This window comes from Pieris brassicae, chromosome Z (assembly GCF_905147105.1).
Source record: "Pieris brassicae chromosome Z, ilPieBrab1.1, whole genome shotgun sequence".
In the NCBI taxonomy this organism is placed as follows: domain Eukaryota; kingdom Metazoa; phylum Arthropoda; class Insecta; order Lepidoptera; family Pieridae; genus Pieris; species Pieris brassicae.
This window is the reverse complement of record NC_059680.1, coordinates 6,118,339-6,145,828: the sequence shown is the minus strand read 5'-3', so window position 1 is coordinate 6,145,828 and position 27,490 is coordinate 6,118,339. Positions and strand designations below refer to the sequence as shown.

General features: G+C 33.5%; 2 protein-coding genes across 2 annotated transcripts; both read right to left on the bottom strand.

Moving 5' to 3' along the window:
- Positions 1 to 903: 903 nt before the first annotated feature.
- On the bottom strand, positions 904 to 5,381 carry LOC123718779 (3-hydroxyacyl-CoA dehydrogenase type-2-like). Its single transcript, XM_045675567.1, has 6 exons — positions 5,196 to 5,381; positions 4,757 to 4,921; positions 3,764 to 3,928; positions 3,463 to 3,591; positions 3,068 to 3,176; positions 904 to 1,157 (listed from the first exon to the last, which is right to left on the bottom strand). The coding sequence occupies exons 1-6, from the start codon at positions 5,202 to 5,204 to the stop codon at positions 967 to 969; spliced, it is 768 nt and encodes a 255-aa protein (XP_045531523.1). The 5' UTR covers positions 5,205 to 5,381; the 3' UTR covers positions 904 to 966.
- Positions 5,382 to 11,032: 5,651 nt separating this feature from the next.
- LOC123718529 (acetyl-coenzyme A synthetase) lies at positions 11,033 to 27,115 on the bottom strand. Its single transcript, XM_045675130.1, has 9 exons — positions 26,746 to 27,115; positions 20,707 to 20,902; positions 20,307 to 20,543; positions 19,083 to 19,198; positions 18,200 to 18,392; positions 15,119 to 15,252; positions 14,493 to 14,682; positions 13,995 to 14,184; positions 11,033 to 13,772 (listed from the first exon to the last, which is right to left on the bottom strand). The coding sequence occupies exons 1-9, from the start codon at positions 27,045 to 27,047 to the stop codon at positions 13,336 to 13,338; spliced, it is 1,995 nt and encodes a 664-aa protein (XP_045531086.1). The 5' UTR covers positions 27,048 to 27,115; the 3' UTR covers positions 11,033 to 13,335.
- Positions 27,116 to 27,490: the final 375 nt, after the last annotated feature.

The window sequence follows — 27,490 nt, the reverse complement described above, 5'->3', positions numbered from 1 at the left end:
TGTTTAGAATTATTCCCAGGGATATATAAGCGAGCCGAAACGCGACTAGTCACTTAGTTTTGAATGCGATTACACGAGAGAAACACCGAAGCGATAAAGTGCGAATAAAGTGAATATAAGTGATAAAGTACTGTGTGAAGTGTGCATAAGTGAAGTAATTAGTGACTGTGTTTTTGTGTGTTATTAGTGAATCTCTGCAATTAATTTTGTGCCCATAAATTCCTCATTGATTTATCAAGAAATAAACCCTTGAATAAATCCACGGCATTTTCTATCCGATCCCCTAGCTCGTAACAATATCAACGAGGCATGGCTAAACAGTAAAAAGGTAGCCAAGACACATAAAAATAAGATCAGAGACCAAAGCAATTGTTGCTCCAAGCCACGCCAAAAAATTGAAGTGAAAGTGGGCGGGTCATGTAGCGCGCCTTACAGATCACAGGTGGACGAAAGTAGTAACTACATGGAGAGGCCTATAGGGCAAACGGTACAGAGGCAGACCTTAGGCTCGATGGGATGTTGACATCAAAAAGATTGCGGTTCCTCAATGGATGCAAATAGCTCGAGGTGGAGAAAGATGGCAAGCCTTGGAGGAGGCCTTTACCGGAGAGGGTCCCTGATACATACTAACTGTTACAAATAATTACTAACACATAGGATAACCAGACATTAGTGGATCCAGAAATAATTTAAGGCTTAAAAAAATATATTCTTCCTGTCGTGTCGAGTATGAAATCAAATATCAATTAGCATGGCATCACTATGTAATGGAAAATTATACTTGAGCACATGTTTCCCTATTTCTATTTCCTAAACATTTAGTTTTCTTCTTGTGATACATTATACAAAACCATGATAATCATAATGTGATATGTGTAATATACAATACAATAAAACCACAAGTCTTTCAACAATATTTATTCTACATTTATAAAAACAAATCCAATAAAAACTTTACTTAAAACATTAAGGTTGCATTCTAAGGGATCCATCAAGTCTAATTGTTTCACCATTTATCATTGGGTTCTGTATAATACTTTGCACTAGCAAAGCATATTCTTCTGGCTGGCCTAATCTTGATGGAAATGGCACAGATGACTCCAGCTGCTTAATAGCTGGTTCCGGCAATTGATCCATCATTGGTGTTCTAAATAGACCTGTGGAAATGAAACTATTTAATCCATGATACTTCTCCTTTACTACTATAACGAGTAGGTAAGAGTATAATGTCACAAAAGTAAAGTAAATTTTAAAATATATCCAGCGCCATCTAGTGCTTTACTATTTTTATTTGATGTAATGGATATAGTAACTAATTATAAGATCATTTTCAATAAGAAGACGTATTGCTTTACGAAATTTGTTCTAATATTCAGACATATAACATTTAGTAGGTTAATAATATTCTAGATGAAAAGCCCTAAATAAATTATATAATATTGCTGACATTGCAAATATCTCTCATATACAAATAGGCGATCACAACCCTATATAGTCGACGCATTTAGTTTTGTTTTTAATATTATGGCAATAGTTTTAACTTTATGCCAAGTTACAAGTAAAAAAACCGAGGCTTCGGATTATAAATCATATTTATCTGTCCGTCTCGCTCACACCTACAGGTCTCGAGTGCATATCGACAACGGTATGAGTACGATCGATATACTAAATTATGTTAAGTATTCATAGACGATATTTTAAGACGTAATCATAGAGAAACTATATACATCGTCACGTGGCAAAAATCCTCGTCCGTATATTCACCATCTGTGTCATCTTTTTGTAGGTTAATTATCAAAGGTGGTGCTTTAATCTCTTAGAATAGTTTTCCTCATCCTGGAGCTCCTCGGCATGCATTACACATTTGGCCCAGCCTTCCAAAGTAAGAGTAATAGGGTTGTGGAGAAGAATTTCAACATCTGCAATGTTAAATGTATGATTTTGTGCAGCAACTTCTCCTTTTGACTTGAGCCCGGTTGAGTTTGATGGGGTAATATTGAGGCAGTTATTTCGTAACCCCGTTTCATATGGCAGCCGATCTAAGGCATATATATTTTTTTTTGGGTTACTCTCCTTCACTTTTCTTAACAATTTTTCCATTACATCTGTATTCGAGATAAGAATGTTCTTCTTTGTCAGCCATTCTTGAAAGTCACTTTTCTTTGTAGATGATGTGGATATCCTTTCTTGGAGCTTGGAGTCGTAGCTGGCGGTATCGATGACTATTACATAAGGTTCTTCAAGAACATGAAATAAATCAGAAAACCATGCCACATATGTATAACCACTCATTTCAGTGTGGTAGTCCAAAGAAATCCTTCAGACCCATCAGCTTCACTTCATTCTTCCTAAAAACAATGTAGAGGCTGGATCCTTAACTAAAATCCTACATCCAAATCAACATGCCTACAGCTCAGGCAAATCAACAGAATCATCACTCCACAACAGTGTCTCGCATTGGCAACTCTCTGAAATTTAAGCAGTCAACCCTTGGTGCATTTATTGACATTCCAGGCGCTTTTGACAAAACATATTTCATGAGTCACCAGAGCACTAGGAATATGTGGAGTACCATCGACTCTTAAAGAATGAATCAACAATATATTTAAACAACCTATATAGTTCACCGTAAATACCACTACACGAGGTATTGTCAGCAGAGGTTGTCCACATGTGGCCTATCGCCGTAATTGTGGAACCTAGTATTTAAAAATCTCATTACGGAACTCAACGATTTGGGTAGAGATTACCAGATCTCTACACAAAGCGATCCTAGTATAGGGGAGCATTGAATGCCTTGCTACCTTATGTCATCTCATGAGAAAAGCTTTCAAAGTGATTGAGAGATGTTGTAATAAGCACGAACTATCTGTCAACCCATCAAAAACAGAAATAATCCTCTTTACAAACCGAAAAGTTCTTGTACCGCATACACTTAAAAATAAAATAAAATCCTCCACATTGAATTATTATATTAGTAATTAAGTAATTAGTATTAAAATATTGAAAATAACTTAGGCGACCTTTACCCTTTACATTGTTATTTCCTGCTAGCTGTTTTATTTACCTGGCGCTATAGTAACGACTCGAATGCCTTGCTTAGCAAGATCCCGGGCCACGGGCAGCGTCATACCAACAACACCAGCCTTCGACGCTGAGTAAGCAGCTTGACCAATCTGTAAATTACATTGTCCATATAATATCTAATAAACGTCTGAGCCACACAATACACAATAACTTATACCTAAATTTGTTTATATTCTAAAATAGATTGCATATAAGACATAGGCTACTAAGGCCTATTGTAATGTCAAGTATTATTAAATATCCTTCCAAGATTTCCTATTAAAGATCCAACAGTGAGCTCCGCAAGTGTTGAGCATTTGATTCATCTGGTGGGTATTTTGTTCTTAGCTCATTTATTAACTTCCTTAATAGAGGAACTATGTAGCTATTTCTTACCTGACCGTCAAATGCTGCTATACTTGCTGTGTTTATAATTACACCTCTCTGACCGTCAGCGTTAGGAGCATTCTTGCCAATTAATCCAGCAACAAGTCGGATCACATTAAATGTGCCCACTAGGTTTACCTTAAACATAAATTATGATATATAATTTCAATTTGATTGCACTCTCATAACTAAAGTAAACTTTACTCTCTTTCTGTCACATCATATTTAAGCTGTTATTAAGAAACAGTTTTTAATTAGATGTGTGCAAGAAATTAACAAAATTTGTTATAATTATTGAAATACTAGAAACCTCAATAGTTTTTTGAAATGATTTTAAATCAAATGGTTGTTCTTTCTTGAAGTTGTATATTCTAGAGGCAGTTGCGATTCCAGCACAGTTGACAGCTACATCTAATCTTCCAAATTTGTCTACTGTTGTCTGAAGAGCATTCCTAATATCTTGTTCTGATGTAACCTGCAATAGTTATTTTCGTTATATTCAAAAATTTCTTTTAACAAAGAATCATCTGTGTGATAAATTAAGGATGTTTTTATCTATTTCACTGACATTTGAAAACCTACGTGCCAATAATACATTTTATATGTAGAGTAATTAAATTACCATAAATGGGTCCCACATAAAATGACCATAAATGTAATGCATTTCTAATTTGATTTTCAGGGGGAATATTTCCACTAAATGATGTTGTTAATTTCAGTCCTATTAAGAATTATTGTAAAACCATATTATCAAAAATTATTAATGTAATAAGGCCGGCCGCAGATTTAATTAAAGTAATTTTTGTAGTTAGCACTAAGGATAAGTTACTGTATGCAAATTAGCAACTATAATTATGTATAATTTACATATGGTTCTCAAACTGCATATTAAACAATTTTATAATGAGAAGGGCAATTAGAATGTTTTAAAGGTAACATTTTATGACCTCTGTATTTCTTGACTAATAGTTATTCTATTGAATTCGTTTATGACAATTTGGTGCCAGTTCTACAGCAAAGATGCAAGAATATAAACCACAATGTACTACAAAATACCTGAATAAAGAATAAATATGGAGCAATATGGCAGTTAGTAGTTTCATGATATGTTTTTGTAATATATATCTTAACAAAGATAAGTCTAAGATAAAAAAAAATGTTGTTTTACACTTGTCTAACATGATCAAGGCCTGTGAAGGCAAAAAAATCAGAACTTAGAATCTCAAACTCTAAATTTTAACCTACCAGAAATATCAAATTTAGCAAATTTATGGTTAAGTAATTATTGGGATTAAACACTTACATCTACGGGAACAAATGCTGTATCATTACCCAATTGCTTGGCAACGTCAGCCCCCGGACTTGATGGCAGATCACATATTACAACACGTCCTCCTTGTTTTAGCAACTGTTCAACGGTTGCTTTTCCCAGGCCTGACGCGCCCCCTGTGACGATACCAACAAGACCCTGTCAACATTTCACGATAAATTAAAGTTAGATATAATATAAGTGTTTATTGTTCTTATACTGCCTGGCTACTTAACTTTTTAATGTCATGCCTGTAAACAATGATTTGGTGCTTAACCAAGAAATGCGTCAGCGATCACGTACTTTGCCATGAATGATTGTATTTTTGGTTTTATGTAAGCCATGTGCAAAATATTCAAGTTTCCTTTTTCTAACCATTTCTATCAGAAATTAATATTATTATTAAAATTTTAAAGAAATAACCTCAACATACCTTGAACATATTAACAAAATACACGCCTGTCGACTTCAATGCAGATAAAATGAGTAAAGAATTACGCAATCATTTTGTACTTATTATTACAGTGTAAAATTTATTAGACTTTTGATAACAAGTACAAATACCTAATTATCATTTCTCATTTGTAAACAATAGCACAGTGGATACCATTTTTTTTTAATTTTCTGACCTGGTAACATAGACCGTAGACGTAAACCATAGACCTTGCAGTCATAACTTATTTGGACAATAACACAAAAGTGACAAAATTTTACAACTTTTACAGTCGCATTATAATGTGAAGATTTCATCATTTATACGATTTTTTGTTCGTTTATAATAAATGTTTAATGTTTTGAAAATGTTGGCTTAATGATTAATATATATTGAAGATATAAGATTAATATGTTATGTGGTTTTCGTGGCCAATGAAAAGATCTACTACCGATTATATTTTATGTTTGATTTTAATTTTGGCTAGTTCATTCTTTATTTTTGCATGATTAAAGCGTTAAAAATTAATATAGAATTATTTTTTTATATCATTAAATAATTACCTTCTTACATATATTTGTCTATGATGCACTGCATTTGAATTTGAATTTGATTACCAGGCCATAAAATTATTAAAAAAATAAAAAAAATTTGTTATTTCGATATATGCACAGCGGTGTCATTTTTATTATAATGTATTATATTTACTCATACAAGTAAACTCAATGTGTTCAAGTATTATTTGCGTTTTATTTAATTGCTATAGCCTCTAGTCCACCCTATCAGTGGTAGCAGAGCATGGTTGCATAAATATTTAGTGGAAAATGGAAGAAGCATTTTTAAAATAGTAAGTAAATGAGAAAATATTCTTTTAAAATGAACTCGAGTGTCAGAACCATAGAATCGTTGACAAAATCAAATTACGATACTTGGTGCTTACAAGCACAGGCGATTCACATAAGATACGATTTATGGGAATACGCTAGTCGTGAAATAACGTTAGCGGCAACGACTGCCGAAGAATTGAGTGCGTTCCTAAAGGACGACTAAAAGCAAGGTCTGAGCTACTTTTACTTATATCTCCATCAGAACTTAAATACATCCAAGGAGTGATGGGCCAAACTAAAGTCTGTACATCAAAGTTTAGGGCCGGCAAGAAAAGCTACGCTATTAAAGCAACTAGTATTGCAGAAAATGACTGCACAAGAAGATGTGAGAGACCATCTCAGTAATTTTATGGATGTAGTAGGTAAATTAGAAGACATGGATGTCAAAATTCATACAGAGTTATTTAGTATAATGATGTTGTACAGTTTACCTACAAATTTCGATGGCTTCCGTACGGCAATTGAGTCGAGAGATGTTCTGCCAAGTTCTGACAATTTAAAAATAAAAATTGTAGAAGAATACGAAGCAAGAAGGCAAACCGAAGTGAGTGAACCTCAGACTTCAGGAGCATTCTACACAAAGACGAAGAAAAACGTACAATTTTGCAAGGATTGAAATAAGAAAGGGCATTCCACAGAAGCTTGTTGGTCATAAAAGAGACCCAATAACCCCAATAAAACTAAAGGTCAAGAAAAGACATATAACATCTGATAAACAACAGGAACGTCGAAATGTAAAGGCTTATAGTGTTTTGACAGCGGCTGATTGTTACATATGACCTATAAGTATAGGTACTCTCTAACTTAAAATCTCGCGACTGATTCTAAAACTAGCTTCATAAAAGCTAAGTTAAAGGGAAAGGAAAAGGACATTTATACAAAGGATCGACGCTATAAAATTAGTCTTTCTGACACATTATATGTACCTGATTTGTCGAATAATCTACTTTCAGCAAGCAAAATTATAGATCATGGCAATAATGTTGTATTTGAAAAGGAACAAGCCAGTGTCACAAAAGGCGGGAAAACAGTATTAAAAGCTAACAGAAGAATTATATTGAAGATCTTGAATTTGATAAACCGGAAGAGACAGCCTAGGAAAGGAAAATCCTCCTATCAAAGGAAAATTTTTCACTCTATCATTCCAAAGCCAAGGCCAAGCCAAGCCAAGCCAAAACAAATAATCTCTACCGAAGTTCTCCAGATAATTCAGTGACGTGTGTGGCCCATTTGAGAATGAATCAATGGCCGGATCAAAGTATTTCGTTACATTTATTGACGATTATACAAGATACTGCTGTGTTTATTTCTTAAAAGAAATGAACGAAGTAATCGATAAATTCAAGGATTATAAAAACTACGTTGATCTGTTTCATAAGAAGAAAATTCAAAATCTACAATCTGATAATGGAGGCGAATAAAGGTCTAAAGCGTTTGACAAATTCCTCCAAGATAACGGTATAAGCCGAAGACTATCTGCAACTTATCCCACAGCAAAACGGCATGAGTGAATGAAAAAATCGATCGCTGTTGGATAAAGCTAGATGCCAATATCCCTGCAAAATTTTGGGCAGAAGCAGTAAACACTGCAAACTTTTTAATAAATAGAAGCCCAGCAAGAGCTCTCAAAGGCAATTCCCCACATGAGAAATGGGTACAACGAACACTATCAGGAAACCTACACGTATTTTGAAATAGAGCGTTTGTGATAAACAGAAACCGAAGAGGAACATTCAGTGTCAAAGCCAGAGAAGGAGTATTCTTGGGATATGCGGAATATTCAAAGGTTTTAGAATCTATATATATGTTGTTGGTGATGTTGTTATCAGCAGCGGTATCATTTTGGCGGTACTCCTGCTGAAAAACGCGAAGATCTTACTCCAGAACCTGAAACAGAACAAATTGAATTTCCAGAAAAAAGAACAAAATTAATGAGAACTTATCTTTTCAGGAACCTAACCCCCTTTATTCCAGCTCTAGATAAGATCCTGTGGATGAATCATCTCTCTCAAGTCCACCAAAGAGACGTGAGACCACCAGCATGGACCAAAGATTACGAGTTAAGTCGCTGCGAGACCATGTTTACGTCAGACAATAATGACGACTTTGACTGTTCTTTACTCACATACAAAGAAGCTGTGGCTGGCACCGACACACGAAATTTGGAGAAGGCGATGCAATCTGAAATGGAATCATTACAGAAAAATATCACCTGGGTATTAATTGTCAAGTCAAAAGCCAAAGGACACAAAATACTGTAGAACAAATGGGTATTTCAGATTAAAGATGATGGTACATACAAGGCTAGATTAGTCGTACGTGGATGCGAGCAGAAAGGAAACCTGGATTTCCAAGACAAGCTCAGTAGTAAGTCAATCTGCATTAAAAACATTATTAGCAATTGCCGCATCTAAAATCAAAACAGATCGATGAGTTTTCATTAACCAAGATAAATCTCACCCAATAATAACCAAGATAAATCTCACCCAATAATAACCAAGATAAAGATCAATAATAATCGGACTATTCGTTGATGAAGGACTTGACATAGGAAAAGACAAGAATAAGATCGAAGTTATTTTGAAGAAACTTGAAACCAAATTTGAAATGAAAAAGAATGATAATCAAATTCATGTCGTATTGAATAAACACAACATGAAAAATGCTAAACCTGGTGACACGCCCAGAAACTGCCCAGGAGAAGGAATATCCCTTTAGGGATAGTAGTAGTGGGAAATTTACTGTACCTATCTACCAGAACCAGACCAGATATCGCACAAGCATTCATCACAAAAGTCAAGAAAATATTTAAATATTTAGTGGGAACCAAAGAGAAAGGCATTTTGTTCAAACAAACAAACCCATAGAGAACATCGATGCTTACAGCGACTCGGATTATCCTGGAGACCCATTGACGCGAAAAAGTACTTCTGGCTCCGTGCTAATGATAGCCGATGGACCAATATCATGGGTATCCAAGAGGCAGCCTATAGTAGCGTCGTCTAAAGCCAAGTAAGTACATAGCCGCAGCAGACTGTTGCAAAGAGGCATTGTACTCAATTACAAGAAATAACCGGTTTGGACATAAAAATAAATTTTCATGTTGATAATCAAAGTCGATTCAACTTGTGAAGTCTGGATCCTTCAACAAAAGGTCGAAGCACATAGACGTGCGGTACCATTTTATACATGAACACTTCGTGCATGGATTAATAAATATTAGCCACTGTCCCACAGAAATTCAGTTAGCTGACGTAATGACAAAACCATTAACAAAAGTAAAGTTAGAAAGACACTGTGCAACATGAGTGAACATCAGGAGAAGGTGTTGGAAGGTCAGGGTGCTGTCCAGATATAATAGTCTATGATGCATTTGAATTTGGATTATCTTCTCGAATTTTTTCGATTAGCGGTGTCATTTTATTAATTAATGTATTATAGTATTGGCTTTTGTTAACATAGCTTTTACCCATTGAAAGAAAACACTATTTAACCGGATTGAAGATATGTATTATTATAAACTTATAATTTATATAGCTAATAACGCACGCTGTAAAGCACGCGAAACGTCGGAAAATTTTAAATTTATGTAAAATAATTATAAGTTTATTATAATACATAGCTTCAATTCGGTTAAAAAGTGTTTTCTTTCATAATGTATTATATTTTCTCATACAATTAAACACAATGTTTTCAAGTATTATTTGCGTTTACTTAGGTAATTGCTATAGCCTCTAGTCTATTAAATATGACTTTATCTCCTTTAAACGATATCGCACAGGACACATCTATTTTGGTATTCTATTGTAGTTTCCAAACGGTAGTTATTATTCTAAAATTTGACCTAAAAATTTAATTTTATAGTAGTAAGTAAGTTAGTAGTTAGTAGTAGTAGTAGTAACGCCTCCAAAGCATCTACGACAATCTTACAAAAAGATTATGAGCGTTAACAAGTTCTGTCACTCGCTCATATACGTATGTCATTTATCGTATAGAGAATCAACCCTTACTTTAAAAGCAGTTTGTTAGTTGAATATTTACCGGCAAGAAACTTAACAAAAGAATTGTGTAGGATTGATATTTACTTCTTCCTTCAACTTAAACGGCTCGTCTAAATGACCAAGTGGCTTATGTCGAGAAGTTGTATACATATATGTAAACGTTACCGGTTGGAATTGGTTAGTTAGCGCGTCAGGGTATCTCTTCTTCGTACTGATTTGTAGCCGACAATTATAGGCGTCGTTACATAATAACGATGATAAGAATAGTTGAAAAAAAATTACACGACGTTCTCCTTCGGTTTCTTTTGCTCGGTTAAAAAAGGAATTCCCTGGAGCTGGTCGACTGATTATCTGCGCTAGTATGTTTAGGGAGATTGTTTTTTAAGTAAGCAGTTTGTAAGTTTATTATTCTCACTTTTTACGTTTTTAAGCCTGAAAAAGATTGTCCTTTTTTGTCAGATTTCTGTGTTTGTTTCTTGATAATAATTTCTTTTATAAAAAAAATTGATGAGTAGCCTTCTGACACACTCCGCCGTATGTACGTCATGGCTATTTCCTCACGATGTTTTCCTTTACATCTGGTATCAGGCCAATACTACTAATACACCGACCTGACCTTATTATATATATTTAGAAGTATTTCTTGAGATGCTTTTTTCCTTCAAAATTGCCTACTTGCTACAATCGGTTAAATTAAAAGTTAAGGTTTTGGGCTTTGAGCGTTTAACGTAATAAAGCCTATTTAGGTAATATGGAAGCGGTTTAGTGTTCCATGTTTATTATTATTCAGCGTAAAACGTCTATACAAATTCTCAGATTACTACGTCAAAATAATAAAAATAAAATTAGTTTTACGAGATGACTCATGATAGAAATGTTGGAAATCAAAACCAACAATTACATATGTAAGGGTATCAGAACAAAAATAATAACAGTTGTATTTAATAATATCACCTTTAATGATATGTCCGTTACACGAGCACATTAGATTACTAATTTGGCTGATTTTTCAATCGGAATTTCTTCAAGTTGGGAGCAGAACCATGTTTTGAAAATTCAGCCTATATACATAGACAATAGTGCGGTTAAACATACCTATTTCATAATTTTTCATTCTTAATGTATCGAAGAGAATGGGATAAAATGCTTCTCATAGATAGCACCACTCTTTAGCAAAAGTTTTAAAAGCCTCTAATTTTAAAATTCGGTTAAATTTAGTTACATATTCTAGTTTCAAAATTTCTTTCTCAATGTAACATATATTGAAATTTGCACACATACAATTAATAACTGCACACATTTTTATAGAGTATGAACGATTTTTTTCTAAATAGAATATTTACGCTATAGTCAACCGTGCTGCCTTCTAAAGTGAGTTTACTTTTAATTGTTGATTAAGCGGCTACTAACACTTACATTCTACCTGATAACATTAACGACTATTATTCGTAATAGAACTTCTAACTCAAACCATCATTCAGAAATTTAACAATTTTAAGCTATAATAAATATAATTAACGTAATACCACCAGGATTTTATTTTAATTGTATAATTTGTGCAACTATTAAAAAGTATCAAAAATATAAAATCTGAAACAATTTGGAAATATGAGACAAAATCAAATTCATTCAAATAACAAAATTCAGTATAGAATTGTAACTGAAATTTCAAAGTTGTTTTCTCATTGCTTATTGATCATCGCAGTGTGTATAATAGTAAATTATGATTTAATAAGGAATGTATGTAGGTAATCGTGCTCTAATGTTGCCCTTAATAATACAACATATTCATTAAAAGCATTTAATTCAGTTACTCCACGTCGCTAGCTTTGTGGTTTTATAAATAATAATGTGCGTGAAAAAAAAATTACATCTCTATCATATATCCGTTATAGTAAATGACCTGTCACTTCTAAACTCTTCGATGCATCCAATTAATTAAAATTTCGTTAAAAACAAAGATAAATTAGCATCGAGATATTAATATATTCAAATATTTAGTTCCAAACAGAGTTATATACCGTCTAATTATATAGGACAATCTAAGTTATTTTTATATAGACATCTATATTGTGCATCGACATGTCATAGAAGTGCTATCACAACACATTAATACTAAAGTTTTCTATAGTTTTTCTTTGATCGTGAACATATATTAACAGACTGATTGCGATACATAGTATCCAAGGCATAGAAATAAATTGCCACAGTTTCGACAAATGTTTAACTCAAGTGCTAATAAAGTTCAAAAATGTTTGTAGGATTGTCATCCATAAAATGTGGTTGGAGAGTGTGAATTTTAACGTAAAATCCCGGCTTTTGTTACGTCAAGGAAATCGGTAAGTACACCTAGATCTCTCTGCTGATGGGCTAAGCTTAACATACATATATAAAAGTTTAATGTAGTCGACATTTTCATTTATAATTTGTAGATTTACACGATGAGTAAGAAAAACATTAATTAAAATAAACATTTACTTGTGCCTTAAGAGCCATTGAATATCACAAAACGACTAACAAATTAATAAATTATTTCCACATTATTTTACTTAAAACTATTTTTTAACAGTACTAGTTTTTGGTAGCACGTATTTTATTAAAACCCTTAAAACGAAAGAATTCCAGATTTGAATTATGGAATGTGTTTCCAAGTAATATATATTAAAAGTAGAATCTTAGCCAGATTCTATAACATTTATATTAATATTAAAATAAATAATATAGGCGACGTAAGACATGGTAAGTTTACGTTCGCAAATGCTATGTTCGTTCTCAATGGGACGGTTAGAAATTAAGCTATAGAACTCGTAAAAGATTCAGGCCTGAGTTGAAAAAGCTAATAAAAATGCGAAGAAATACATTTCGTCTGTTAAAACCAGAGCTTAGGTAGCTCTTTAACCGTCCGTGTTTTAAATTTCATATAACAGAAATCATACCGTTGAAATGGCTAGTCAACCTCTTACAGCCAGGTACCATTAATTTCTTTCTTGTGGCTTCCACTTGCACAAAAGCAGGTAAATTTTTAGTGTAACTTTCTCTTTCTATTCTCATTCCAAAGGTACTATGGCCTGTATGGATGACGCTAAATTAGGTAAACAGCCCTAAGCCTTAATATAATGATTACCTGTTGTGAATGTGTAATTGCATTTCTGCAATTGACAGCAACAAAGATTGAGGCGGCTTTTTATATTAAGATCTTTCACGTCAAAGTAGCAGCGGATGGCTGTAATCGGCATTTTGAGGAAAAAGTGTTTAGGGTTTACTCTTAAAGAGTTGATCTACAATGGATGGGTCGGCGAGAGTCGACGTGTCCCCAATATCTGTATCACCCACCGCAATCTTCCTCAATATGCGTCTCATGATCTTCCCGGACCTTGTTTTTGGGAGACCAGGGGCAAACTGTATCGCATCTGGTGCTGCAAAAGCACCAATTCTAGCACGTACGTGCTTTTTAAGGGCGTCTGTAATAGATGGGTCAGGTTGGACTCCGGCGTTGAGAATTACGAAGCAATGTAGTGCTTCGCCCTTTTGAGGGTGTGGGCGGGAGACGACGGCTGCTTCTGAGACACGGGAATCTTCGGTAAGGACACTCTCCACTTCTGCTGTGGACATAAGATGTCCAGACACGTTGAGCATGTCATCTATACGTCCTGTTACCCACAGAAAACCGTCTTCGTCACGGCGTGCGCCTGAAATAAGTTGTTTTTGTCAAATATTTTTAGGTTTAAGTAAGGAAACAAAATGACAATAAAATAAACAATGATGTACGCATGCAATATTAGTGCCATTTGTTAAAGTATATTTGTAAACTTTGATCTAGTCTAAGATTACAAGGACGCGTGTTCGTGGATACTGGTACATACCAATAAACAATATACGAATACATTGGTAAAAACTAAAAGAACACATACCATCTCCAGTACAGTAATATCCCGGGAATTTGGAAAAGTACACACTCTGATAGCGCTCATGGTTTCCGAAAAGAGTTCTCATAATGCTGGGCCAAGGTCGGGAAAATACCAAGTACCCTTCGCCAGGTCCTTCTATAACTTTTCCGTTATCATCCAGAATTGTGGGAGCAACACCGAAGAATGGAAATCCCTTTGGGAAGATAAACAGATTATTCACAACAAGTTTTTAGTTATCAATTACATTACATCATTATTATTATTTTTGTTTGAAATAATGTTTATAAATTTATAAAAAAAAACAATGATCGTTGCAACCCGATAGGCCTCCGATGTCTGGATTAGCCTTCTGTGCCTGATTTTTGGGTATAAAAATGTCTGAAAATAATGAATAAATGCTGATGATGATCACATATGCAAATTCTTACTATCTATAAATCTGATAAAACATAACTGCTTAACTACAAAAAACACGATCGTTTCCTATCAACGTATACGTACAGCAGCTCCAGGCTTCATAGGTGTCGCTCCAGGTAGACTTGTCAGCACGTGACCGCCGGTTTCAGTCTGCCAGAAGGTATCAACGATTGAGCAGCGTTCGCTGCCCACATAGTTGTAATACCAGTGCCATGCCTCGGGATTTATCGGTTCACCCACACTGCCCAATACTCGTAGAGATTTCAGGTCGTGTCTAAAATGATCGTGTATCAATATTGGACCAGAGAGTACTTTTTTGTACCACTGGTATTAATTGTAGACAAAACGCATTAAGCGTTAATTTATTCGTGTTTACCATAATTAACTAAAATTGGTACACAGACAACCGGAACCTCCAGCATATACGTTAAATAACCACTAAGCCATGGGTGTGCCAGCCAAATATGCCCACCAACCTTGGCAAATATAGGGGATCTGGGACTTCCATCGTAACCCACTCGTTCACTAATATAATTATATAGAATATACTAGTCGGTTCCTGGATCACAACTGAACAATTGTGAGCTCGTTAAAACTATGTTTTAATATATCGAAGTAAAACTAAATACTGTATATTTATTTACTTAAAAATATAATAGTTAATAATAGTTAAAATATATATACACAGAGAGAAAAAAAGTAAAACTTACTTGGTGACATTTTCCACTCCGAATTTCATCAGGGATCTGATGGCTGTTGGTGCGGTGTACATTTGGGTAACCTTGTACTTTTGTACCACGGCCCAGTAGCGATCGTTGTCCGGGTAAAATGGTGATCCTTCAAACTGGAGATGGATATGAATTAGAACGATGCGTACATCTTCCTCTATAATATCATTGTGTTAATTCAAAATCATTTAGGTATGAGATTTTATTCATAATTGAAGTATCTTCATAGTTATGCAATATAATGTACTTACGTATAAAATACCTATCAATATACCTCTATTGAATTATGTTTTGTTTGTTTCATACGAGTTCGCGATCCCTAGATCGACGAGTTAAGACAAAATATAAAAAGCTTTGTAGGTAGCATGTACTCAGGACTGGTTGCTCTAAAATCTATACCTACTTTGCAAGCAATTAATTTTTAGTCTAAAATAATTTACCTTACCTAAAATAAAAGTTAGGATCCCTCTGTCTCTAGGAATCTCTTCTCGTCTTTACATTATTCTGATAATGTAGAGACTTATTCATTCAGACGTCATGAACGCGATTATTATAAATAAAACAGATGAAATATTATTTAATGTTGAGTTGCCTATCGGAAAATATTTTCCCAACATAACTGACATATACCGCTATATCCGAACGCAATTAACGTATAATATTTTTTTTTATTAATTCTGTAATATTCACACAAAGTAAAAGTTATATAACGATTCAGCGAGAGTGGTGTCCCAAATCCGCTCTCTTTCCGAGTAAATGGTAATTAGTTAATTAATCATATAATTTGACAGATTTTCACATTGTCATCGTTAAATGATTTGAACCAGTCCGCGGTTGCATTTTATACTGAAATCGTTACCGGTCTCAACATATGCATGCGCGTTAAAATAAAAAATGAACGAGAGAGCGACGTTTTCCATTGTTTCCCTAATATAATACAATCATCTGTTAAACATATAGCCGCAAAATGAATATTATTCATAAAACAATTAAATACGCATGAAAGAGTACCTAGGTAGTGTGTAAATCCATTATTTAAATAGTAAAAGAGCAGTTTTCACAAAGTTAATGTGCTGCTCATTACTAAGAAATCTAAGTCAGATTTCGGAGATGTGTAACGCATTTACGTAACAACAATATTTATGACGAAATAAAAAAATTATCTCGTTTCTCAGATTCGTAAGATAAGGTGTAACATAGATACGAGTTTTTTTTTTATATAGTGATTAGCTTTCGCTTGCAGCGTATTTTAGCAACATTTTTGCGATCTTAGACTTGCCAAACTCTGATGTTGCGCTAGACATTTTTTTAAAAGATTTATTTAAAATTACATCATCTATTGTACTGGTTACAATGGTGATAAGCTTGAGACTCACTTATTATTTTTATTATTCAGTACTTGGAACTAAACAGTCTGTCATCATTATTCGCGAGAATACGCGTGGGTGTTTAGAAATGATTAAATATCTCTTGTGACTTTGTAACTTTGTGATTATTCTTATGCATTCCTCTTTTTTCCATTTGCATCTACGTCTTGGTGATTCCATTTTAGTACTTGGTTGATTTTTTTAACATTTTCAATATTCACCGGATATAATTTGAACATGTATTATATTTTTTTATTAATAATTAAATAGTATCAATAATGGACTGATGAAGTACTTCTTACGAAAGCGAGAGCGGTTTGTTTTTGAAACCTATGAAAGTTAGAGTTAAGTTTTAAAAATATGAGATTAACTTGAGATGAATATATTTAATTTTATAAAAATCTTTTATAAATTTCTTGTTAAATTAACAAAATTTTAAACGGTAATCATCATTTAGCAACTACGGCTATTTAATAATAAACGAATATCAAAACAATTGGGATTGACCTTTAAGTGTTAAGACGTTATATGTTGTTCATTCTAATAGATTCATAGATAAGATATAGAGACTGAGCGTTTAGTTCTGAACGTCGAAAAAGTGTATAAGTGTGACATAACGGAAGTAAAAGTTTACGCCAATCTAATTTCTGTCTTTAGTAACGGAAACGGAAAGTATATAAAAAATAAATCTCTTGATTTACAGTGACTTCTTTTAATACATAGCTCTACTACTAGACAAGTCATGTTTATTGAATTGTGATGCTTTTTCGTACAAAATGATTTTGGACCGCGTTGCTCCGTGACGTTATGGGCATTTTCGTTCACACACAAATTCGTTATATTATTTACGTTGCAGGAAATGTTCAGTAATACAGAACAAGTTTGCTAGAGTACGATAAGGAATGCAGATGTGAGATGCTCTCTTGACACAATTTCAATGAGTCTCTTTGAACTTGAGAGATATCGTCGTAAGATAACGATTCCTAAACCGCAAACATTTTAAACAACCTAAAATGTTATACATTGTAATTGGTTTGTTTTATTGATTTTAAAATTGAGGTATTTGTGCCCGAAACATTAACAGTTTTGTAAACTAAATAGTTTTTATTACGATTCTTAATTTGTTTCTTGTGGCGTTGTGTGACGAGTGGTTTAATTCCCTCAAATGTGGTTGAGTAAAACGAAGGCGTCATGCCTGTGCACAGATGTCGCTTCCGGAAACTGGACTGTGAGGTTTCCGTTCAGTTTTGTAATTTAATACAAATAAAGAGCAGCCCGTATCTGTCTCCTTTCTTTCTTCTATCTATGTTTGCCATAGTCATTTTGTATAGTGATTTGATATTTTAAAAGAGTACCGAGAGTTTTTTACGCCGGCTTTTTACATCCTCCGTCTAATTATATAGATACAAGTTTAATGACTTGGAAAAAGTGATACCTGTATCTTATATTCTATAATAAACATATTTTTATTTTTGGGTTTAAAACAGAGTGTCGTATTCAGAGTCGTGGTCCTGAGTATTGTTCTCGTGTATCATAAACATTTAGGATTTTGTTATAAGCGAGTTATAATTTTTTTTCGTTTAAACATCGCATTTCATTGGTCCATTAAATGCGATAGTTTTATAAGCAATCACTCGTTCAATACGGACCAGATAAACAGACAAAACGTAAATTTCTTTGGGCACTTATTACTTACCATTACCGACGTTGCACAATTGGCCAAAGGCGCATAAACAACATAGGTGTGTCCTGTGATCCAGCCCACATCAGCTGTACACCAGTAGACGTCCTTCTCCTGGTAATCGAAGACGTATCTGAATGTTGTAGCCGCGTAAAGCAAGTAGCCTGCTGTTGTATGCAGTACTCCTTTTGGCTTGCCCGTTGAGCCACTGGAATCGGTAATGGATGGATATATGTATTCTTCATTATACAAATATGCAGCGTTTAAAATTTATTTGTATTGTCTAGGCGTGTGTGGCGTAGAATATAATTTATATTTTTTTATTAGATATAACATTAACTATTTATCAATACTAATTGTAATTAGTCTCTTTAAAATAAAAGTTAAAAAAAATACTTGGTGAATAAAAAGAGCTAAGGAGAATTCCTGTTGCGCATAATATGTCTTCAAGTTGAGAACTGGCAATAAATGTTAATAAATAATCATTTAAGTAACGTTCATAGACAGAGAACATAGAATGTTTAATATTATCTGGTTGTCAAAACAAGTTTTTGGGATGTTTACTATCCGCCTGGCATCCATATTGGGTGGGCTGCAGACCTCCTTGCCCCAAAAACTTAATCCTATATACATTGCAATATTAGCTTAATATAGTGGCTCAAACACATCACACACATTTAAAAAGCAAACACATAATTTGTCTTTATAGCAATTTGATCAGCACATTGGAACGACAATTTCGAAATCCAAACTCCCAACAAGACTTTAGACTAGATAAGACAAGCCGGTTTCCTGGCGATTTTTATTTTCTCCGTATAAGCAATTATGAATGGCGCACAAAGAAAGATTTGTGAAGTATAAGTTATTAAGCTTATATAATCATTAAAAGTAAGTAAACCTTGTATATAACATGAAAAGAGGATCTTCTGCGTCCATCCACTCGGGTTCACAATCATTAGATTGATTCTCAATAAGTTCATGCCACCACACGTCAATATCATCGTTCCAGTCGTACTGAAATGAGTAAAAATCTGAAATACTACTGAAACACGAACCTAAGATACTAATGGTATGTTTAAACATTGTTCTAGAAGCACAGTGGAGTTTCATCCCCTTTCGTTGTTGACATCCCCATGTGGCATTGCACGATATGCTTCGTCGTTTTTTTGTTAAAACTGCGGATCCCTTCAGTCTTTCTTTGAGAGTATAACATGGTTTGATTCAAAACAAGCGTAGCCACGCCTTGAGTTTGTATTTGGTTTAGTTTCTTGGTTGGGTTCTGGAGTTTATATAAATTGTATGGAATTATAGTACCCTCTCAAAATCTTCCTTAATAAATTTACCTCCTAAAACCCCCCCCAGGACATCCTTTTCCCCCCATTATTTGGGGGGGAAATAAAGCTTCACTGGTCACGGTCAGGTGACTGTTAAGTTCTGTATCAAAACTGTTTCAATATTCATAATTCAACTCATTAATATTATTTTGTATAAAATAAAAGCAGCCGTTATAAAACCGATATTGATTTTCAATAGTTGTATGGAATTAGAACGACACTAATTTTTATATAGATTCCACAACCTACAAGATAAAAATATAAGAAAGGACAATCGCATTATAAATGCAATGAAATAATGTACTACAGGATTATTATCATGTACACTTCTTTAATAATAAGGATTGGATGCTATCTATATTGGATGACATATAATTATTTCGGGATAAAACCTAATTATATTATTTAAAATGCAGAGGTATATAAATTAAATGTAAATTAAAAAAAAAACTGAATAAATAATCACAAGAAAGGTGATTCTAAAGAGATGCAAGTCTACATAGATTAAGAAATCTAAGATTATCTTAAGGACTTCTTTTCTTAGGTATTTAAATCATGGTGACATGAGAAAACCACATACTCTTACTCTTTACCTTGGATTTATCATGGAAGAAGCTTCTATCTAATTGGAAGCTTAGAACAGAACTAACTAAACTAATAATTTAATGTCCAATCAACTAATGACGTTAAGAAGCATAGGGCAGGTAAACATGTTAAATATTAACCAAACAGTTTAAGTTAAACACTTCGTAAATCCTTCAGATCATCCGTAACCTTTGATGTCTTACCAAAGATTGGATATCTCCTAACTTGCCGCAAGGGGACGCTTTCGCGAGGTGCGACACAACGATACACGTTTCCACTGTATGGTCGTGTTTTGTTTTTGCCTTTTCTAGCGCCTCGTCGCAGGTTTTCTTCAATATCAGCAGCTTTTCACCCCTCCATGCCCCGTCTGACGTCACTAGCACTTTAGCCTTGCAGTCCGACATCCGTTCAGCTAAAGAATCCGAGGAAAATCCTGCAAACTACAAAATAAAATTATTAATCCCCAGTCTACTTCGACAATAAATACAATTTTTAAAATTGTTTTCAGTTTATAATTATATCTAAAAGTAAAATATATATTAAGGGATTATCATGTAGGGATGTGTTTAAAGCTAGGTCGGAATTTCTAATAGGTATACGTACTACAACGGAGTGGATGGCTCCAATCCTAGCACAGGCCAGCATACAGACCACCGTCTCCAATATCATCGGCATATAGATGGAAACTCGGTCTCCCTTCCCCACACCACGAGATCGCAAGCCATTTGCAAACTGACATACTAGATCCTTTAGCTTCCTATATGTTATGCGGCTGTAGTCATCCGGGTGATTTCCTTCCCTATAATGAACATATGAAATGAGTTTTACAAAGACCTGTTATATCAATGTTATGACATAAGCGCGAAAGTGCCACCACTTTGTAATCTTATGAGATTTTTGTATCAGGTCCACGAAAAACCGTATGGAACGAGTGACTTTTAAAATTTTGAAAAACAATATACATAAATATAAAGATAATATTAGCTTAATCAATCGATACATCGATGCATGGCTTAAATTTGTGTTGATATTATTTATGTTTGATATTAATAACAACTGTGTCTCTTGTTCCTCACTATAATGTAAGTGCATGTCTTCGCAATACTATTAAGTTTATTTTAGTATCGTTGTTGCTTGCATGTTACGTGGAGCAAGGTAAAATGATCAAAGCCACGAGGTACCTACAGCCTGAAATTCCGCAATGCACTCCAAAGTATAATTAAAACAAAGGAAAGTGTGACCCGTTATCTATGATCTGTATGGAAATGGTGTAATGTCATACTAATACGTCTGACGCACATTGTAATTGCGACGTTGTTGAAAATAAGTACGTAGGGCAAGATAAAAAATGGAGTAAGACAACAAATCGTCTATCACACCAATTTTAACATATTTTTTGAGAGCTGGTATTCTTGTTAAAAACGCCAATTTCTAACGTTAAAAACGAAAGTTAGGCGGCCAGAGTGCGTGAATTCAAATAATTTCTGCATCATGGTTTTCTCGTAAAATCTTCAAGTGATTCAATGTTACTCCAAGTATTGTAATAACAAGATAGGTGCAATTGTTTCATATAAATATTTCATTGTAGTTTTTTATTTATAGTTACGAAATCACATCAAAACACGTCTATTGTAGTAACTTGGGAATATCTCAACTTTCCGTCTTTAAAAAATATACGGGGTAATTTAAATATACGAAAGTTTCGATCTTACTTCATTCCCAAGTGTCATACAAAAATTCAGTTATGCTAAAATCGGCAACGCACCTAGTAGTTTAAATTATCTATGTAATTTAAATTGTGTTCAATTTTATTGGAAAACTAAAATTATATTTATCCAATAAAAAGGTATCCATCAATATCAGACGTTGGCACTATTAATAGCTAAGTAATGTTTAATTAATTATGGTTGAACTTATATCTTGTAATTATACCTAAGTATTTAATAATTGCATTTGTTTTATTCAGCCATCATGCCTCGTAACTACGTCCGGAAATCGTTACGTGCAACATCCTTTACTCAAGACGATGTGACTCTCCTGTCTTTACTCATGAAATCTAAATAAGATCAGCGAATGTTTAAATAATTAAAGTTTTGGGCTATCTAGAAAATATGTAATTCTTCTCGTGTAACCCTATGTTACCCCATTAAAGTACGGTGTTCCAGATTGGTTCACTAAATTCTGTAAACATCATTATCCGATCCGTATTATTATTCCGAAAGCAGGAAACTCCGTCGTCTCAAAATATCACTGTTTTATCGGATGTCCAATTCCAAAAAAGTAAATACCATACATTTTATTTACAGGAAAATTTGTGTGGGATTCGTGGATGGCTCAAAACTGAGAAAACGTCTGTTTCAATCTTCATAGAATAGTTTAATTTTGCTTGTTACTATTCAATGCCATTAATTAGTACAGGTTAATATCTATTATTCTGCAAGAGGTTCAAACACAACTTTGCTCATCCCATCAAATAACCGTTAAATCATCCTCTCACTCTAGTTACAAAAATCAATAAACCGGACGCAGAAATATGTACGCCACGACAAATTAACGATTGTCATTATGTGTTAGTACGTGAAGCTTATCTCTGAACCTATATCGAACAGAATGCGAATACCTATAAATGGAAATTTAACTATTAATTAATTATTTACCTGCCTATACCTGTTCATAAGTACATTAGTCAGAAGCTCGTACACCAATTTTGATTAAACTTGGGCTAACGCTAAGACATTCCAACTAAACTAAATAAAGGGCGAAATTTTGTGTAGAGCATTATTTTGTGAATATAACACGTTGTGGTGAATGGATTGTTCAAAGTAAAAAATATATTTTAACGTTTCTTTCATATTTGTCTTACAACGTAATAACACGCGATATCACACTTATGTGTATTCGTATACAAATATTTTTCTATGCTTAAGCGTAATTTACGTATGAATTGTCAATATGGTTAATATAGTTGACCTTTAAGCCATGATAGCCATAAGTCACGCTTAAAACATTTGTCACGCTGTGTAAACAATTTTTTTATTTACTGCATTAATCAATATTCTATGGAAATCAACCGTATCTTTTTATTATCTATTTTTGAGACAATTTTATCACTAAAGTGTGCGGGAAAAACGGAGTTTGACATATGGAATTCAAAGAGCCCGTTAAAGTATTCACATATAATCAAGCTTTTTATCTTCATGGACATAAAGTAATAAGACATGTCAAATTGTGTAAACGAATCAAAAAAGAACTCTAAAAATATAATTATGAAACATATATTTTAATAGGTAGAGAGAGATTTTTGGATACAAAAGAGATATCTAATGAATTCTGTCAATTTAGACAGAAATTGTCAGCTGTATTTAAATATCGTAGGCAAAGTTATTTCTAGTGACGCAACGAATAGTACTTTAACGAATACGAATAATTATACACACTTATATTTACTAAGATATTAAAGAATCAAATTAAATTAACTACTGACAAATTTATGTTCAAAAGTCACAACAATTGTAACTTTTCCGGCATTAGGCGATTTCTCTCTACATTCTTGTTTCTGTTTCTACATTCCCAGAAGTTGAAAATAATCTTTTTAAGCGACAGTAGAAGGCATATTTTACTGCATCGGGGAATATATATTAGGCGAAGACGAATATTTCGTTGTATCACTAGTTATTTCATCGTTATAGTAAAGTTTCAGTTGACAGGTATTTGAATTCGCTTAAAGTATTTAAAATGTTATTTATAGTGGTTGTGTATTATAAACACATTAAATATAGTTTTGGCGATTAGCTTTACCTTGTTACTAACAAAAAGTTAGAATCGTTAACGTGTCTTGGCCTATATATTTCCGCTTCCGGTTTGTAGATTTTTATAGGTAGATATACTTTTTTTCAATTACGTCACTTCAGAATCTTAACAACAATATTTGCGTCAGGCGTGTAAATAAGGATTACTAGTCGCTTTGAGTACCTCAAATTTCTACAAACATGCTAAAATGCACTTAATACATTTAACATTTGATTATATTTAAGAATGTTTAATTAAACAGTTTCCTTCTATTCATTGTTGTTATCTAACATTATAATGTTGTACTTACCAAGGTAATATTGAAAGAGGTTGGCAATGACCAGCCAATTTAGCTTGTCTATACATTTTACAAGCATGTCCGATTCAGATAAAAAAATTAAAAATTCCTGTCCTTATATACTAACAATTTATAAATTTATTTTAACAGTATAGTAATTGTTGTCGGTCGAACAATTAATCTATTCAATTAACTCTAATGGTAGTTTTTTATTTCTTTTTTTAACAAATTTTATTGCGACTGTAAATACATTTTGAAATAATATATTAAATATAATTCGACCTGTTTAGATTTTTTGTAGTTTTAATTGAAGTATTAATATCTGAGGCGGCCGCAGAACAGGAAAATAATAAACGGCTCAAATATAATTCCTCTAATTTGGTCTCTACTCCAACTCTACTCTTGGGCCGGGGGGTTCAGGTGCACAGGCGCTGAAGACAGATTTAAGTTGGCCATAGAGACTACCGGTGATTATCGCAATACTGCGACGAAATGCTGCCAGCCTTAAAGGTACACTGTCACAGGGACCAAACCTTTTAAATGTGTTTTTATTTTCTATTTATTAATTTTAATTATTATTATTACTATGTAGGTTAAGAAAATTGTGAATAATGTATATTTGTTTAGTTAAAAAAAATATTTTAATTTCAACTTACATTTCAGTTATACTATACGTTTAACTCACGTCATCATTTGTTAACAAGAATGTCAACAGAAGTATGAGTTTTATTAAAATAGGATTGTAAGGTAACTTAGAAAATAAATAACTCATAAAGATTTGTGTTTTAGTATGTTTGTAACGAATTAAATCAAGTACTACGCTATTATTAAAACATATTATGCATTTCGATCTAGATTCTTGTGATTTTTCAATAGGAAATCACCACATCACAATCTCAATCACTAGCAAGCGATACGCTTCATTGTTTTCGTAAGGGATTAATTTCCAATTATAGTGTTTGAAGCGGTTGCTGTTCGAGGTGGTATTTCGAAAAGGGACAAATACGGGACATAAAATAAGTAATAACCATGTACAAAGGTGTATGTTGGTGTACTAAGATAATCTTATTCACAAAAGTCGAACAGCTATTGAATAGTGTCCTTGTCACTGTCTTGACACTGAAAATGAAGGGAACAAAACATTCTATTAACGTGCACTAATAATTTTGCTTAAATTTTTTTGTAAAAAACATCGTAACTATGGGAACAAACACGTATATATTTTTTTCGTTTCGAAAAGTTTTAGTTATAATGGGGACAGAACTAAAATTGTTGTGTAAGTGTTCGAATGGTTTCGCGATGTGATAATTCTGTTCTTATTTAAATTTTCTGTTAATACATTTTCCGTAGTATTCGTATTAAGTTCTATATGAGTAGTAAATAAGGAAACAAATAAATCTTGCCGAGATTAAGTATGCCTTCCGTATGAAGGTTAGATTTGACGTACAGGAGTCATTATAGCGCTTAGTCTTGACTCTGTCAACCTAAATTCTATTAGGAAAGATAGCCGAAAAGCCGTATCAGTCCAGTAAATTACGTTATTTTTATAGTACGTACATACAAAATATAACCAATATTTTTATAATTATATGTTCCAATTAAACTTTGAAAGTAAAGATAGAAATATCTTGAAGATTCTTAAGTTTAAGATAATTATGAATCTGGCATCGTTCCAGCGCTGCACCCTTATGTAAGCCGAGGTTTCGCTTACCTCAAATTTTTTCCTGATTTACAGCTAGTAAGCATACCTTTTATACATAAAATTACGTAACCTAAATACGATTTTTGTAAACTAAGCTATTAAAATAGAAATTCTGTGTAGTGAAAGTATGAAACTTTCACAATTATTAACTTAAGACGCACAAAATGATACGACTGTATGAATGAGGCGCACACGTTTTACACGTCGCGCTTTGAAACATTTAGCTCTACATAGATCAGGGGTCAAATGAACTGAATAAATATTAATTGTTTTATATTAAAATTACGGGTAACACAAAATGTTATTCCAACGTAAGAACTGAGATACGTTATGTCGTTCTACGATTACAATATATATTAATTCTTCTTACTAAAATAAAGACAATTTTGGATAGAGGTTTGTAGGATTACAAGATGGTAATCAATGTCGCGCCGGCGCATTGCAGTTATTACGAAATTTTAAAAAAATAACCTTCTTTATTTGAGTAAATGACTTTTAGAAAGTTGCGAACAATAGAAAGATTTAATAAAAAAAAGCTATGATATTATTCATTTACATACTAGGTCAGCTCCGGCATAAAAGATTAGCTAATTAATAAATAGTTTTTACATGAAAAGACGGAATGATAAAACTGAAATAAAAATGCGCAAACAAAATTAAATAATTCGCCATGAAATGTTTTATTTAGATCATATCATTGAATCGTAATTCCGATTAGTTATGAACTGGAAATAAATTGCTATAACACAGGGAAAATCAATAATTCGCGCGCCGTCTCAGTGCCTCACTCGCACAGCTGTCTATTGATTCCTTGACGATTCCTAATTGAAAATAACAAGTAAAATTGGCTCACCAATAATATGCGATCTTGTCTCCGTGCCCCTTTTCTATATTCCTGTCGAGGAGGTTCACGCAAATATTTGTAACGGCGCCTTCCATCCATTTCACAAAAATGTCACCCTTGGTTATATCAAAATTATAGGAGACGAATTTTCCTGGCTGATACGGCGTCTGCCAATAGAATTCCTTGGCTATTTCCGACCAAAACTCCTCCGGGTTGTCGAGTGCCTTTTTGTACATCTCTTTGTATTTATCTAACGATGGCAATCTCGACTTCTCGACTACGTGAGCCGAAGGTTGAAAAACGCGCGACATAGCGACAGGAGCCTGATAATCGCGCTCAGTAAATGCGTCTGGTTATGATGGCGTTCAATCGGTTACTGTCTACTGATACTGAATGAACGGCAAAGTCAGGCTACAGAGACTCCAAACGAAACCGATTACGTATAGAATGACGCATGCATGAGACGCGCGTGCGCGTTCAGTATCCACTGAGAATTCTGCTGTGAATTGATCATGGCAGGCCTTGAGCACGTATCGCCAAAATAATGAGGGGTTTCTTAATTGTTGGCTTGGTCTACTTTATAGCTAATTACAAGCAAGTACGACATGGTAATGTAATTAATTGAACTGGTACAATTATTAGAATTGCGATGTCTATTAAGTATCTATAGGTTATTAAGGTATTACGAGTTCTATTTCCGGAAAAAAATAATATTCTAAAATTAGTCACATGTCATCTTTACAAAATATCTCAA